Source organism: Rhamphochromis sp. 'chilingali', assembly GCF_963969265.1.
Source record: "Rhamphochromis sp. 'chilingali' genome assembly, chromosome: 22".
Classification (NCBI taxonomy): Eukaryota; Metazoa; Chordata; class Actinopteri; order Cichliformes; family Cichlidae; genus Rhamphochromis; species Rhamphochromis sp. 'chilingali'.
Window position 1 is genome coordinate 22963902 of NC_137950.1, and position 16533 is coordinate 22980434.

The window sequence follows — 16533 nt, forward strand, 5'->3', positions numbered from 1 at the left end:
GGGATCTAGAGAGTTTAGAGAACAGGTCAACCCTCAGCCTCTTTGTCATGTTCCTCAAGCGGTTCCTTAGCAGTTTCTGCAGTGTGGCAGACATCATTGTCATGCTCAGGAAGGCCACTGCCATTGGGAGGTGTTATCACCGTGCTTGGCCAGCCACAATGTTTAGCTGGATGGTACATGAAAGAATCCATAGTTTCCCAGCAGAAAATTGTGTTGTACCAACATCCACTTCGCCTGTCAGTGGTTTTAAGGTTTTGGTTGATCGGTTGTTTGTTTAATCTTTAAATATCCACTAAAACCAGAACTTGCTATGGTTTTAATGATGTTACGTGTCCAGCATTTACGTACTTCTTTATGCCAGTCTAAGCTAACTGGGTGCAGGTTGTAGCATAATATATAGACACAAGAGCAGTGTCTATCTTCTAATCTAACTCTCAGCAGTAAAGAGGAATCTGTATCTGTATATCACAGCTAAACGTGAAGATTTCTAGGTGTAATATTTGCAGTCTGCACAAACTGACCGGTCTTCAATCATCTGATTGTAAGCAGATAAACTATTTTAATTAATGCTGTGTTCATGCTCACTTCAATGACTCCACGTATGTGTGTACATGTGTCTGTGGTGCATGTATCATTTATGCAGATTGCAGATCTGGCTATGGCTGGCACATTAATTATAGAATGAGATATGTAGCGGCTGTTGTTGGGCACAATGGCACATTGATTGCTAGTAAAGAAGATTTATCTATCTAACATGGGGACATCTGTCATAGTGGGACAATGTTATCCCAGCCTACCCTCTTTCTGGTTCTCTTTCTCTACTTCTCTCTGGCTGGCGTGTCCCATTTGGACGGTGACCAACAAAGAGGGAGCAGGAAAGAGAGAGGGAGAGAGGCGACTGGTGCTCTATAAATCAGTTAATCTTGTTGTGTGGTCTGAGCGGCTTCCCTGCAGAGCAGATGTTTAGTGTGATTAAAACTTTTTGTCTTGCTCATTAAAAACCCTTTCTTTGGACAGATGATAGCTTCTTTTGCCAAAAGGCTAAGCCTACCTCTCCGGGCTGATTAAGAGTAGGAATTCCACACTAAAATCCAGCGTCTCAAATCTCAGCTGTCTGAAATAGTATGGTGTAACCCAATACTGAGCGACCAGCTGCTAATGGGAAGCAGTTCTTAAATTAGATAAGATCTGGGGCAGAAAATTAACAGATAGGAATTTAGATAATTTATTATTTGAGATAATTGATAAATAATTTGGACAACTGATTATTCAAAATTGACAAGAGTTGCTTATGTTATCTTAAGATGTTTTTCTCTTATTGTATACTATAAACACCTTTGAACTCTGATAGGTCACAATTTTTACAAAATGTAAAAAAAAAGTTGCTGTTTTTTGAAAACACTATTTTCAAAGATTATTGTCTACATTGTCTTCACATGATGATCACAAGACTCTTTGAAGTCCTGAGAAAGTACATCCTTACTGTTTCCATAGTAACTTGGAAGGTCAGTATTAGGAAACTGGAAGGTAACTTTATGACAGTAATATCAGAAGAAGATTGAAAAAGTATTAATTCTTTGGAAGGGTTGCAGAAAAGAACACGGTAGCAGGGGTTAGGTTTACAAATCTGCATTTAAATATTTTGGAACACTGTTCTTTGCAAAGATGAGACCAAAGTGGAGATATTTGATCATATACACAACACAACCACCCCATACCAACTGTTAAGCCCAGTGATGGAGGCATGATCATTTTGGCTTGTTTTCTGGGCACCTAGCAGTCATTATGTCGACCATTACGTCCTCTGAATGCCAAAGTATTCTTGAGTCAAATATGAGGCCAGCTGGCCTACAGCTAAAGCTTGGCCCAAAGTGGATCAGGACAGTGATCCCAAAGACAGCAGCAAATCTGCAACAGGATGGCTGAAAAATAAAGAACCAAGGTGTTGCAATGGCCCAGTCAAAGTCCAGACCTCAACCTGATTGAAATGCTGTGGTGTGAGAGCTGTGCATCAACACACACCTCAATGAAATTCAGAAATATTGTAATTAAGAGGACCAGAATTCCTCTACAAGTTGTAAGAGACAGATGAAGTCATATGTGAGACTACCTCAAATTATTGCTGGTAAAAATCTACAAACTACTGAATCATAGGGTTTACTTGGCATTTCACCAGACTGCTCAGAGTACTCTGAAAATGCTCCTTTTCACATGACTGTTAGTTGTGTGCAGCAGAAGTATCTAATAATGAGGTCATTTGGAGGCGCTGGTCTTCCTCTACCTTGATGCATTTTTGCTCAAAGATAAACTGACAAATAACATTACTTTAAAATACAGTTTTGTTTTTTATAGTAAACCATTCACATTTCTGTGTGGAGTTTGCATGTTCTCCCCGTGTTTGCGTGGGTTCCCTCCGGGTACTCCGGCTTCCTCCCACCGTCCAAAGACATGCAGCTTGTGGGGATAGGTTAATTGGATAATCCAAATTGCCACTAGGTGTGAATGTGCAAGTGAATGTGAGCGTGAATGGTTGTCTGTCCCTGTGTGTTGGCCCTGCGACAGACTGGCGACCTGTCCAGGGTGTACCCCGCCTCTCGCCCTATGACAGCTGGGATAGGCTCCAGCGCCCCCCGCGACCCTGAAAAGGATAAGCGGAAGCGAATGGATGGATGGATGGCATTCACATTTAAATTCATGGCAAGGCAAGTTTATTTGTATAGCAGCTAGAATTGACCATTATAGTATGACCACTCAAATTTTAGTCCATAAAGGAATGGTTTTCTGAGTTTGATATGGAAGAATCTTGGCCTTGCGCTCACCTAACACTATAACCTGAACTCGAACATTATAGTAAACCAGTATCAGTGCAAGCTTAAAACCAGAAGAGTGAAGGCTATTACATGTCCATGTCTGACTGTTCCACCTCCCTCTTACTTTATGCATCAGTTCTGTCATTTGGCACGTCTTTGATTTGTCTTTCTGAGAAAATGAATCCACTTTCCATTTCAAAGTTTATTAACGATTGCATAAAGAGCACACATAAAAGTACAGACGCCTTCAAGACTCATAAGTAATGCGAAACAATGTTACCTCACTTGCAGTCCTTGTGAGGCACAGTGTTCATTGAATAGCTTTAGCTCTGCTTGAATATCCTTATATAAACCAGTAAAGTAATATAAGACAAATATTTTATTATTCATTTTAGATTAGGTCCAGCTTTCTATCCAAAGGTTTAAAATAGTAATAAAATGTTGAAGAATCACAAAGCTTTAGTATCCGTATACTTATGGTTACAAAGCGTGCCTCTGGAGTTTGACTGTTGGTTTGATAAAATGTATTCTGCTTCAGGTAATCAATTAAAAGAAAATAAATGATAAACAGTGATGAGATTAATAATATAAGATTTATATTATCTGATGGAAATACAAACTTTAATAGTTTGCACTGTGCAGCAACGAGGACGATCAGTGCGGTGCAATACTGTTGGGCATTAACTTTGTAGTGTTTTCCTCATCATTTCAACTGGATCACAGTGATGGTAATTTCACAATCTCTTCTCCTTCTTCCTCCTCCTCCTCCATCTGTCCTCCTTTGCACTTGCCCTCATTTCCCTCAAAACTGAATCCGCTGCCCCATCGCTGCATCGTCTGGCTGTTGGTCCGTATGTTTCCTGTCTGCTGTTCAGCTGACAGTTTCCCTTTCTCTCACTCTCTCTGGTCTAACATGCTCCCCTCCACGCTGCACTAGTTTCTGGGCATTTGTGGAGACCGCACAGCACAGCACAACACAACTGCTGCTGCGCATCCCCAGGGGACATTGTACTGTATGCGTGCATGTGTTCGTGTATGAAACGGAGAGAGACGGCCCAGTTTACACGTGCTTTTGTGTGTGTTTGTGTGTGAATTGTTAGTGGAGTGTGTATAATGACGACAGGTGGCCAGCTCCTGAAGCAATTAATTAACACGGCGTTTATCAGAGCTAGACTCCCGTGAAAGAACCAAGCCTCCAAATGCACTTAAAATGTTTCTAAAATGAACTCTTAAGATTTGGAAAATAATCACCTTAATGTTAATTACTCACTTGACTTTTTTCATTCAATCACTTGCTCATTTATTCACTCACGTCGTCTCTTTATCGTTCTTCAGCTCGTATGCTGACTCATTGACATGCCGAGGTTATCAGTCAGTTACGCACACAGACAGACACACACACCGAGTGACTCAGCCCTCGTAGATTTTAGACCCACTTCTTCGGCAGCTGAATAGATGAAAGAGCGGAGGGGGAAAAAGAGAGTTTTTCTTTTCTCAGGAAGTGTGTCAACTCCATTTTCACTTTGTCTGATTTTAACTTTCCCTGTTTGGTGTCACTTTTTGAGGTTTCCATTATTTTTTATTCTATTATTTTTTTTCCCACAATTTCCTTTCCCTCTGTTCTCTTCTTCAACACCCCATTAAGTAGCAAGGCCACAGAGAGGAAGGGAGTGCACCCCACACATGCTACACACCTTAATGGGCTTTGATTAGAGGCCATCACAGTCAGTCAACCATTCGATGAAGTCACACAGTGTGCGAGTGTATTTGTGCTTGTTTGTCATTTTTAGGCATCGCCTCCATCTCACTGAAAGACGTGCTGTTAACCGACATTGATTCCAGCTAATGAAGCAGCCGTTGCCTGCCCTTCACTTTGCTGCTGTAGACGATGGTGTCTGTCAGCATGAGAGCCTGCGACTATTTAGCACTCGCTCTCTGAAGCAAAGTAAAACAACAGCATTGGTGTTGATGCTAAAGATAGCAACTGTCCCAGCTGCCAGCGAGGATCTTTGATCACAGGATGGTTAAGCAAAGTTGTACTAACCGTGTGTGTGACTCTGCTTTTTCTCACCCTTCTTGCAGCATTATTGGCCACTCAGAGTCCTACACAAAGCTGTGCTGTAAGGGCTTCTGCATAGACATCCTGAAGAAGCTGTCCCGCACCATCAAGTTCTCCTATGACCTTTACCTGGTTACCAATGGGAAACATGGCAAGATGGTCCGCGGCGTTTGGAACGGGATGATTGGAGAGGTGAGACATATGTCTACTGAAACAACAAGAAGTCCCTGAATCCAGCAGACATTACAGCTTTCTTGAGCTGCCTGCTGGCGTTGAACAGACAATTATTATAAAAAAGGTGTATGAAGATGTTCAGCCACAGATCTAACCACAATAAATGGAGGTTTTAGGCTACAGCCTGCCCTAGTAACATAAATGTAAGTTATTTATGAGTAGCATATTAGACATCAGCCAAAAACAGCACTGAATATCAAATACAGCACACAGCAACAATTATTCTTTAGTTGTCTACTCCTTTCAACCAAAGCAGTTCTCTTGAATTCAGAAATAGTCCAACTTTAAAAAGAGAGACTCCTGTATTTAGAAGCATGGCACACACAAAGTAACATTCATTTTAACCATTTAAATATGTATGAGGCTGATTTTAGGGTTACTTGCAGGAAGTGCAGAAAGCTGTAACTGACAATTATAAGTTTCCATGCCCCCCCCCCAATACATCTAATTACAATACTCACTCTTCTTGTAGATCTACATTGATTTCTACCATCCTCCTCTTCTTTAGCTGCTAAAAAGCTGCTCCCTGGTGCACTTAGCGTATAGTGGTTATTATAAAAGCTTTTTCACTTAAAACCAGCGCTGCGTGCTAAAGCTGGAAACAAGGCTGATGAGAGTAATGAGAATAAAGTAAAAGGTTAAACCCGCAGGCTATAAAACCCGACGACTGAACTGAGACACTATAATACTCTGTGTAAGTGAATGAAAGTACAGAGAGGTTGACGATTCTTTGTGGGTTTTTCACCACAAGTCAGTCTTTTCATACTAAATAAAATTTTTATTCACTGTTAACATAAAAAATAGAACTAAAAAGTGTCAAAGTATAAATTTTCACTAAACAGTACTTCAGAGTAAGCCCCATCAAGTAGAGCGGGATCAGAGTAATAATTTCCTATCAGATACTTGTCAGATAATACAATTTGTGATGAAACTAAAACAAGACTGGAACGTTTTAAATGTTTTTACACCAGGTACACTTTTTTAATATTGAAGCCATTATATTTTATTATCTTTTAAATTGGAAATTTTAACATTAGTCCAGCTAAAATGAAAAATGTCAGGGTAAAAGTACCTGAGAACAGTACTTGAGCATTTGTAGGCAGTGATTTCCTACTTTTGCACAAATACAGTTTCAAGTAATGATAGTTGAGAGTCAAGAATAGTCAAGAGTTTTGGTTTTTTGGATGGGCTTTTTTTTAGGTCAGTGGTGTGATGTCATGCATATGCATACGGTGCTAATACATCATTTTCCCCGCACACACCAAGCCACGTCCAACACAGCTGCATCTGAAAGTGAAGCACCTGAACAGGTGTTCCTCAGGAGAGACTTTTGCTTGTGTTTTTGTGCCTGAAGACGTTGTGCTTTGGAACTGTATAATTGTGTGTGTGTATGTGTGTAAAAAATGCTTTACAGAAAAACTGGCTTGGATGTGAGAGCTCTTGAGATGCAGCATTTTCTCCTTGTGGATTCTGAAATGATGAAAGAAATGTTTTTCATTTATTGCTTGCTGCTTGTGGCTTCCCTGTTTTAAAAGGATTGCTTGTAAAATGTGTAAATATTTCTATTTTAAGCAGAGCACATGTAGGATAAAGAGGGGGAAATTGTTGACCACTACAGCTGGCTCACTGTTGTGCTTCTGTGTTGGTTTTGTTTGCTTTCTGCTTATGTCTCTTCTCTCAGGTGCTGTACAGGCGGGCTGACATGGCCATTGGCTCTCTCACTATCAACGAGGAGCGTTCTGAAATCATCGACTTCTCTGTGCCATTTGTCGAGACGGGCATCAGCGTCATGGTTGCGCGCAGCAACGGAACAGTATCTCCGTCTGCTTTTCTTGGTGAGAAGCACATTCACATTTACAATTTCCTCTGTTCAAGCTGGTTGTATCATTTGTTATCTTTGGAGTGCGATGTTGCCGTCTTTCAAACCACTTTCTTGCAGGGTGGCCTACTTAAACGAGTTCTGTCTCCGTAGACGCTTTAGAAAACTTTTCATTAAGCTTTTATCCCACCAATGACTGTAGCCTACAACTAAATCCCCTAATGCATGACACACACACACCTAAATCTCTTTACCAAACAACAAAATTCAGCTTCATTCTCCCTCCTGGTATCCTGTTATCACACACGTTGATCCCGCCTATCTCAGGCTGAGGTTTTGAAACAGAACCACAAAAGAGACTCACGCCAACCCATGTTTGTTCCTTCACTTCTCCTCCCCCTCTTCCAGAGCCTTATAGCCCAGCAGTCTGGGTCATGATGTTTGTGATGTGCCTGACTGTGGTGGCTGTGACGGTGTTTGTGTTTGAATACTTCAGCCCAGCTGGCTACAATCGCAGTCTGGTGAGCGCCAAAGGTGAGTCTTACATCTTCTTATTGGAAGAATTTATGATGGATAATACAGGACTCATAATTACTAGATCATCGTTAAAGCAGAGGCAAAGTCTGTTGTTTTCAGAGTGTAATGTGTCAAATGGAGTCAATTAGTATTTTCTTCTTTTAAAACTATCCACAGAATAGCTCAGAGCTATTCAATTTGAATCCACCAAGCATTTCAAAGTAAGCCTGCCTACAGGCCTCTAAATCCCGCCCCTTCCCGCTAGCATGTCCTGCAACCCAAAATTTTGGGTTGGGTTTGGGAGGGCTAATCAATCCCAGAATTCAGCGCTGACAGAGCGTGCCTCGTCTCCAGGTCCGAAAGGTCATTTTCCTGTTTTAATTAGCATTCGTCGCTTCACTAATCGAAGTGTGATTGATGGCGGTGGCACCCTCCGTTGCTGCACATGAGCAATGGTGGCAGAGAGCGATGGAAACCGGCTGATGCTGTGAAATTGTTCTGTCATCTTGAAGTTTGTAGAAGGGCATGAGATGGCTGATGAATACTTACACAGTGAACAGTAGACATATTTTGTGTGAAGAAAGAACCCAGATAAAGAAAAGGGCTGAACACTGTCATCAAATACTGCACTTAAAGAATCCATTCATCCACGTAAAAAGAAAACAAACAAAACTTAATTTCCCCTTAACTCTGGTGGTATTTTACCATGCAGATAATTTAGCTTTGCTTAGAGATTTCTTTTTTATATTATATTTTGGCTGAAGAAAGCCCCAATCCCCAGTGAAAACAAGACTGTTCTGCTGAGGAAATGACAGCCGCAGTGGGTTTTGTAACTGAAAAAAGCCTGGAAGCAACTGCAGGGAGTGTTAGTTTAGTTTGTCAGGAGCAAAGAAGGAAAGAACATGGAAGGACAAAGTCTGCAGTAAGAGGAGATCTGGGTAGAGGTACTGGTCAAGAAAACTCTGACGTCAGATAATTTCTTCTCTGACCCTTGAAACGTGGGTATTTAAGCCAAAGCAAAGCCTTTACTTTTACATCACATCACATAATTGGCAAATATCATTTTTCAAAGTGCAAACAAATATGAAATGTCTATCACAGTGCAATCCAGACAGTTAACTGAAGATAGTGGCATTTATTTGCAGCAACTGATCCAGGGACAGTTCCACAGTTTTCCCACTTCGCTGTTTATTTCCACTAATCCAATAAAGGAAGATGAGCTCAAGGTCCTACTAGTTTACTCTAAAAGATAAAACTTGCATGGTTAGATGATACTATCTCCTGTTTCTATTTCATCAGCGCCCGGTGGTCCAACATTCACTATTGGGAAGTCAGTGTGGCTGCTGTGGGGCATCGTCTTCAACAACTCTGTCCCGATTGAAAACCCTAAAGGCACCACGAGTAAGATCATGGTCCTGGTGTGGGCCTTCTTTGCCGTCATCTTCCTGGCTTCTTACACCGCCAACCTGGCTGCTTTCATGATCCAGGAGCAATATATCGACACCGTGTCTGGGCTCTCTGACAAAAAGGTAAGACACTGAACAAAGTTTCACTTGGAGGAACAATGAGGTGGAACAGTTGGTCTCAAACACAGAGAGCTTTCGTGGAGCTGTGAGATATGGAGAAAATCATGTCTTTTTGTTCAAATCCAGCTTATACCACATCATCTGCTCGCTGTCACTCCGCATTGACTAATAAGCCGTGAATGGAGGAGAGACAAAAGACTCACAGAAAGCCTTTAAGATGAAGTCAAGTAAAAAGACTCTGATGTGAATGTCTCTGTCCTTTTCCTATCACTGGGGAGCCCAGTGGCATGAATGACTAATCAATTACTCCCTTCTGTCAATACAGATGGTGTCTGAGTCTCAACTTGTCCTGTCAGTGTTTTGGTCTGTCCATCAATATTCTCTCTGTGCCGTCTCCATCGCTTGTCTCGCTCACACTGTTAAAACAAGATCGGAAAATGTCAAATGATTTAAAAAAAAAAACTAAACAGCAACAAAAAAGGGTCAACAGAAGAAAAGAACACCCACATACTTTACTTAAATGTGCATGCACATACTAAGACACACACACATACACTCAACCTGGAAGCAAGTCCTCAGAGGAGCTTTACAAGAAAGCCTGTCTTCATACATAGCATAAACATCTCCCAGGCAGGGATCAGCAGAGCCACTTCAGTGATCTATGGCTGTATTAACTGACTATATTAACTTTATGCAAATGCATTATGCTCCAGAACTGATATTAATTAGCCTGCACAGCATAGAGCCGCACCTTCCTTTAATTCAGCACAACAAAAGATTGGTTAGGTTTAGATCGTACCCTCGCTAGGTTTACATGTTGCAGGTTTAAAGGACACACAATTAGGAGTCTTTGAAATATGTCTTGTTCTGAAAATAACATCATAATTTCCTAGAATTTCCAAAGAAAATTAATAGAAAGAAATCTGCTCTGTGGCACTAACTATGGACAAAATATGAATCTATCTAAAAGAAGAGCTTTATTTAAACCCAAATATATCTCAATATTTAGTTTAGCATGCATAACTATATGATCATTCTTTATTATTTATTCTCTATCATGAGCCAATTGGACTAAATAGGGTTTAAGTTACTAAGAGCCAGCGTTGGTCAAGTTACTTGAAAATAGTAATTAGTTACTAATTACTGATTACTTCTCCAAGAAAGTAATGCCATTTCTTTACTGATTACTAATTACTGTTTTGCAATCATAATCCCTTACTTGTTACTTGAAACAAGTAATCAGATTACAGTTACTGTCCATCTCTGCTAATAGCCACAGGTGGGAAGTAATAAAGTGCAAATATTAAATAAAATTAAATAGAATTTCAGGTATCTGCACTTTATTTGAGTATTTATTTTTCAGATAACTTTTTACTGTTATTCCCTAAAATTTTAAACAAATATGTGTACTTTCTACTTCTTACATTTTAAAAATGGACTCATTACTTTTGGTTTAACTCTGGAGCTTAAGTGGGCCGGAAGAAGCGCAGGTGTCTTTTGCAGTACTCCAGAATCTAGCTAGCACTAAATTGCAGATTTAAAGCTTATGTGTAATGCCATAATTATCATCACATATTTGAATTGTATATGATGCATTTGGATAAAGTATGTATTTTCATATTGTGAAACATCCTGCAAAACAAACTAAGCTGTAATAATTTTAAATGGTGTGTTATTTAGTGCATGATAAACAGGTTAGTTTGCAGTACTGTGGTGACTTCACAGTGATGAAAAAGATGACAAGAATTTTTTTTTATTGAAAAATAAAGTTTTCAATTTTCTTAAACAGCTGGCTAATAATAATAAAGTGTAGCAACACTTACATAGCAGGCTTGTGGTCTTACTGTTCAAGCGCTTTACACAACAAGTCACTAAAGCCATTCATGCAGTGCTTTATCTATCACACATCTACAACTACAGTCAGTTTCAGATCACCAGTTAACCTAACAAGCATGTATTTGGACCTTGGGAGGATACTGGCATCCCCAGAGAAAATCCACAGGCACAGGGAGCACAAACTACACACAGAATATTTAAGGAGGACCCAGAACTTGCATGCTGTGAGGCAACAATGCTAATCACCGCACCACCATACCACCCGTGAAGTTCTGAAATTTCTCAAACAGGATGAAATACTTTTTGGAGGGGATTATTTGTGAGCTGTGGATTTATTATACACATCACTGTAGTGTAGGTGTTTCATATTCAGGTTTGGAAAAATGTCTCCAGCTCAGATGAAATGGGAATCTTCTGATGCTGTAAATAAGAACAGATGATACATAAGGTAAAAGGATGATTATAATTGTGATGTGATTATAATCGCAATCATGAGGTTTTAAGTTTACCATGAGGCATTTGTACTTTTTAAAAAAAAAAAAAAAGGTTATAGGACGCACTGCTGAACGAGATTACTGGCTTAATCCTAATGATAGAAATTTATTTCCTAAAATTTAACCTAAAGAGTTTCCTCAGTAAGAGGACTTTTTGTACAGTCATTATGTACTAAAATAAGTGTATTTTAATGCCCACATACAATATGAGACATGCATAACTGCCCTTTTTTCTATTAAAGTAATTTCAAACTAATGGGAACAAACTCTGTAGTCCTTGATCTGTATAAAATTGCAGTAAGCTTTCAAGTTCAGGAATTGTTGTGTGAAATTCTGCCCTTTGCTTCCACAGAAACTGTTTTCCAAAGCTGCAATTAGTCACTAAAAGGCTGTTGATGCTACATATTATTATTTTATTAACTTAAACACACTCTGCAATTTTGTACACAAGAGGAGCTCAGGACATCGCCGCCCCATCAATTACAATGAAATTGCTTTTAGAGGGAATCTCTTGATGGCCAGCATGGACGGGAGCAGCAATTACAGCAACCAATAATTCTTCAGTTGTATGTATGGGTGTCAAATTAAGATAGACTTGCACAATGTGAACCTATCCTGTAATTTCTAATCTTCTGGCTGTGATGTGGCCTTTTTTTTCCCCAAATAGCTCATTATAACAAAAAGCCTCTCATCGAAAGCCATTGCAATGCAGCTAAAGCGTGATTATATGAACACACATAGACACATCTACTCGTACGCTCACATTTTGATTGGCCCATTCATTCGTGCTCAGCGCAAAAGGTCAACGCTGTAACCAAGATGAATAGCTCTTTGCTGTTTACAGTCTAATTGAGCGTTAACAGACATATTTCGGCTTCATTCTGCTCTCTGCATCATCTAATCAAACGCGAACTTCGATCAGCCACAGATTGAACCACGCTAGGATCATCTCTGTGCAGTGAAATGATTCGAACTCATGCATGTTGATATCAGATTTTAATAACACTGAGGTGAGTGAGTGGCTTCCATTCCATTTATACAGCGTTACGTTTAGTCGCCGATAAGATCAGTTTTGGAAAAAGATGGAATGACTTTAAGATGGATTTCATTAGCAAGAACCTCAACCTGAAATATGAATGACAGGCGTTAATTGAAGATGAAGCAGGGAGCTTGGGCAGAGGCTGTAGTTTGGAAAAGGCTTTACCAAGGATCGGTGGTGGCTTCTGGGCCTAGCAAATCGCCATCATACCTTTGAGAGACGTTGAGCCAGGGAAAATGGCAGCAGAGAGTACGTGGTGCCAGCAGGCATTTGTAGAAATTCAAGTGTTTGGGGTGTGGTCCAGCTCATGAAATTGAAATAAATTATTCTAAGTAGTCCCTCATCCTTTTGACTCCTTTCTACCATGTTACTTCACACTTATGTCTGCTCTTTAGTTTATTTTTAATTTCCTCTCCATTTATTGATTCACAATTTCTTGCCTAAGATTCTTCCTAATTTCCCTTTATGTTTCCTTTTCTCCTTTTCCTGAATTCTTCTTGTTTTTTCTTTCCCCTTTCCTTCCTTTTTATTCTTTCCTCTGCACATCCTTCATCTTCATTTTATTTCACCTGTTTCTTCTGCTCTTTCGTCTTTTGCCTCCTCTTTTCCACATCCTTTGGTCTTTCCTTTGTTTTTTGTTCTCTGACACTCCTTTAGGGCATTTATTCCCTTCAAGGACCTGAAGCTCCATAAAGCACCCCTCCAATAGCCAAACCCATCTGTTCTCTGATTGGATAGTTAAATATGTGATTGACATGACATTGACCAATCAGATGAAAGGAAGAAAAATAGGGTCAAAATTCGTACTTGCAACTTGCAGAGTTTCACACGTATTTTTTTTGGCTAAGTCCACATACAAATCTTTTTTACACACACAAATTCTTTTTACACATACAAAACTGATTTACAAGTACAAAATATTTATGACCACAATTTGAGCCCATACTCCTTTTTCATATCTTCATTTTTCTTTACTCTCCTCAGTTTTCCCTGTCTACATTTTAAAATATATTTTTCCCCTTTTGCTCTTCTCCTCATCAGCATTTTTTTTGTTCTCTCCCACTTCCATATTCTTCCCTGACTACCGTCAGTCTCTTGTCACTGCTTACTCCTTCTCTCTTTATGTTTTTCTCCTCACTGAAAGTCTCTTATTTCACTATGTCTCACTTATCTCATGCGTCTTCTCCCCTTTCCCTTTTCTCTCTTCCTCCGTCTCCCTGCAGTTCCAGAGACCACATGAGCATTATCCTCCTTTCCGCTTCGGGACCGTCCCAAATGGAAGCACAGAGAGAAACATCCGCAGCAACTACCCCGACATGCATACGTACATGGTGAAATACAACCAGAAAGGGGTGGAGGAAGCCCTAGAAAGCCTCAAAAATGGGTAAAGTTTTAATTACATTTTAAATATATTACACATTTTGATAGAAAATTATATTTAATTGGTCCTCATCCAAGTAAAGACATAGTAATAATTATTAGAATTTGTATAGTACACTTGAGGTTTGATGCTCTATGTATCTATTTCTAAAATAGGCCAATCTGATGGGTGTATTTTTAGGTTTAAAGTAATTTCTAGTAGAGCTTAATTTGTATAGAAAAGAGCTGTCGGGAATGCCAACTTCACAAAGGACCAGATCATTTTTGAAGAACCATACAGGTGATTTGGGACATTTTTTATAAACCAGTTGTGCGCTCTTTATATTTTTTTTTACTGATTTTCTTGGTTTCCCTCTGAAATAAAAATAGATTTTCAGACATCTGATCCAACATTTTCTTTCTTTCTTTCTTTCTTTCTTTCTTTCTTGTTTACCTTTAATTAGTAATGCACCTGATGGAGTGTGTTGTCAGTCAGTTCCAGACGTAAAAGACCACCGACTTATGGACTGCTCTGAAATTCTGCAAAAGCATTCACGGTGGCGAGATGATGAAGTAATTGTATCAGATACTTTGGTGTCAGATAGAGAGTGAGATAGATTCCATTAAATTTAGTGCAGGTATCCATGAGCCCAAGAGCATAAATCGTAACTATTGTGTTGATCCTTTGACTTTTTAATCTAATGCAATGTCCTAACTTTAAACTTTATCCAACCAACTCAATTTTGTTGCAGACAGTCACTGTCTGCAGGGAACAGATATTAGCCCGTGAATACTTGCCTGTCATTGTGAACCCGTTGACGTTACCTCTTTGCCCAAAGTGTTTTTTATCTTAATTCAGCCTCACAGAGCCTCTAGCTGTAGCTTTGGGGTCCAACGATATCCTTGTATCCGACAGCCTGGGTTTCTGTTCGAGACTCTTCAGAGTGTTGTAAGAGAGAGGCTCTCAACTGGTGCATTTAAATTTGGCATTATACTTTTAAAAAAAGCTGAGTAAAGCTTCTTTTTGATGAATTTCTACTATCAAACAAGATTCAAACTAGTTGATTGCTTTTTAAATTAACTAACAGTAATGTCGGACTAGAAGGCAGAATGTGGGCTGTAGTAAGTAAAATACCACATTCCTATTTGATAGGCTAAAATACCCCAAACTACACACAGAGTACACAACTCAGTAAGTACAAAAAAAATTCACTAAGGGAGAAATTCTATCGAAGCTGATGCTGGTGCTTTGTGAAAAAATACACCCAACTCTTGTTGGAACATGAATTAACTGCGATTAACCTTTTTTTTTGTTTTAATTTGAGTTAAATGTCACAAACCATTCTTAGGCATGATTACGGTTACACCTGTCGAAAAAGCATCATATAATTATGCCACCCTCTAAAGACACTGAAGTCACGCTGATGTCTATTACTCTGGAAAGCTTTACAAAGCAGTTTCTAAGGCTTTGATACTCCACTAAACTGCGATGAGAGTGATTACCCACAAATAGACAAAACTTGGAGCAGTGGCTGGTTTAGCAAAGTTATTCCAAGAGCCCAGAACAACATCTAAGGAACTGCAGGCCTCACTGGGCCTTCAGAGACTGGGAAAAAATGATATTCATGGGAGAGTTCCAAGGCGAAAACCACTGTTGACCAAAAAGAACTCAAAGCTCTTCTCACATTTGCCAAATCTTGATCATCCCTAAGAGTTTGGGGAAAATATTTAGTGGCCTGACAAGACAAACATTTTGGAAGCTCTGAGTCCTGACATGGTACCAGCAGTCAGACATGGCTGTGGTAGTGCGATGGTCTGGGGCTGCTTTGCTGCTTCAAGATGCCTTCATCTATTCAATTCAATTCAAATAGCACAAAATTAATCTGTTGTCTCAAGGCGCTTTATTTATAAGATAAAGATCCTGCAATAATACAGCCAAAGACCACCGAGGAGAAAGCACTTGGCGATAGTGGGAAGGAAAAACTCCTTTTACCAGGATATAAACTCCAGCAGAACCAGGCTCAGGGTGGGGTGGCCATCTGCTGCCATCAGTTGCCAGTTTTCACAAACACTTGATTGCAATTCTTGTCACAGCCAGGTTGTTAGTTACTTACGTTTAGGATGTAACTGCTTTTCCACACAGGACCAGGTAGGTTTGGATAACTTTACTTGCTTGATAAAAGAAGTCATTATTTAAAAAAAATACATTTTGTGTTTACTCTGTAATCTTTGTCTAATATTAAAATTTGTTCATGATCTAACACATGCAAATATGACAAATATGCAAAACGGAAAAGAGAAATCAGAAGGAGGGTAAAGTTAGGCAGTGAAACACACGGTGCAGGGGATTCTGGAACAACTTCACCTACGTCTGTGGTTCATGAGGACAGCTTACAGTCTGAAAAATCCAGCAGAACTTGTAATATATAGAATAACTTTATTGACTGACTGATGCATTTGGATTTGAAGCTTCATCAGGGTGGAAATAAAATCATACAGAGAACATTTTAAGTAATATATATATGTATATATAAAAACATCAAACAGCCACTACACTTAAGATACTCCATTTGCATGCAGGAAGCTGGACGCCTTCATTTATGATGCTGCTGTTTTAAACTACATGGCCGGGAAGGATGAGGGCTGCAAACTGGTGACCATCGGCAGTGGGAAAGTGTTTGCCACCACGGGGTATGGCATCGCTCTGGAGAAAGACTCACGCTGGAAACGACCTATTGATCTAGCACTGTTGCAGTTCCTTGGAGATGGTAGGCACAGATCCAAATCTTTCATTTTCAAAAGTACATCTCGTACCTGCACACACTTTTAGATTTTCCTCAA

The 16533-nt window shown here is 39.6% G+C and overlaps 1 protein-coding gene across 2 annotated transcripts in view; it reads left to right on the plus strand.

The window, feature by feature from the left end:
• The window catches only part of LOC308390548 (glutamate receptor ionotropic, NMDA 2C-like), a 62700-nt gene that overhangs the window by 38999 nt on the left and 7168 nt on the right, over positions 1–16533 (plus strand). For both annotated transcript variants that reach the window (XM_080872673.1, XM_080872674.1), the window contains exons 9-14: positions 4893–5061; positions 6785–6938; positions 7331–7456; positions 8738–8967; positions 13557–13717; positions 16273–16460. In XM_080872673.1, the coding sequence (XP_080728799.1) occupies positions 4893–5061; positions 6785–6938; positions 7331–7456; positions 8738–8967; positions 13557–13717; positions 16273–16460 (1028 nt within the window). The remainder of the gene's footprint in view (positions 1–4892; positions 5062–6784; positions 6939–7330; positions 7457–8737; positions 8968–13556; positions 13718–16272; positions 16461–16533) is intronic.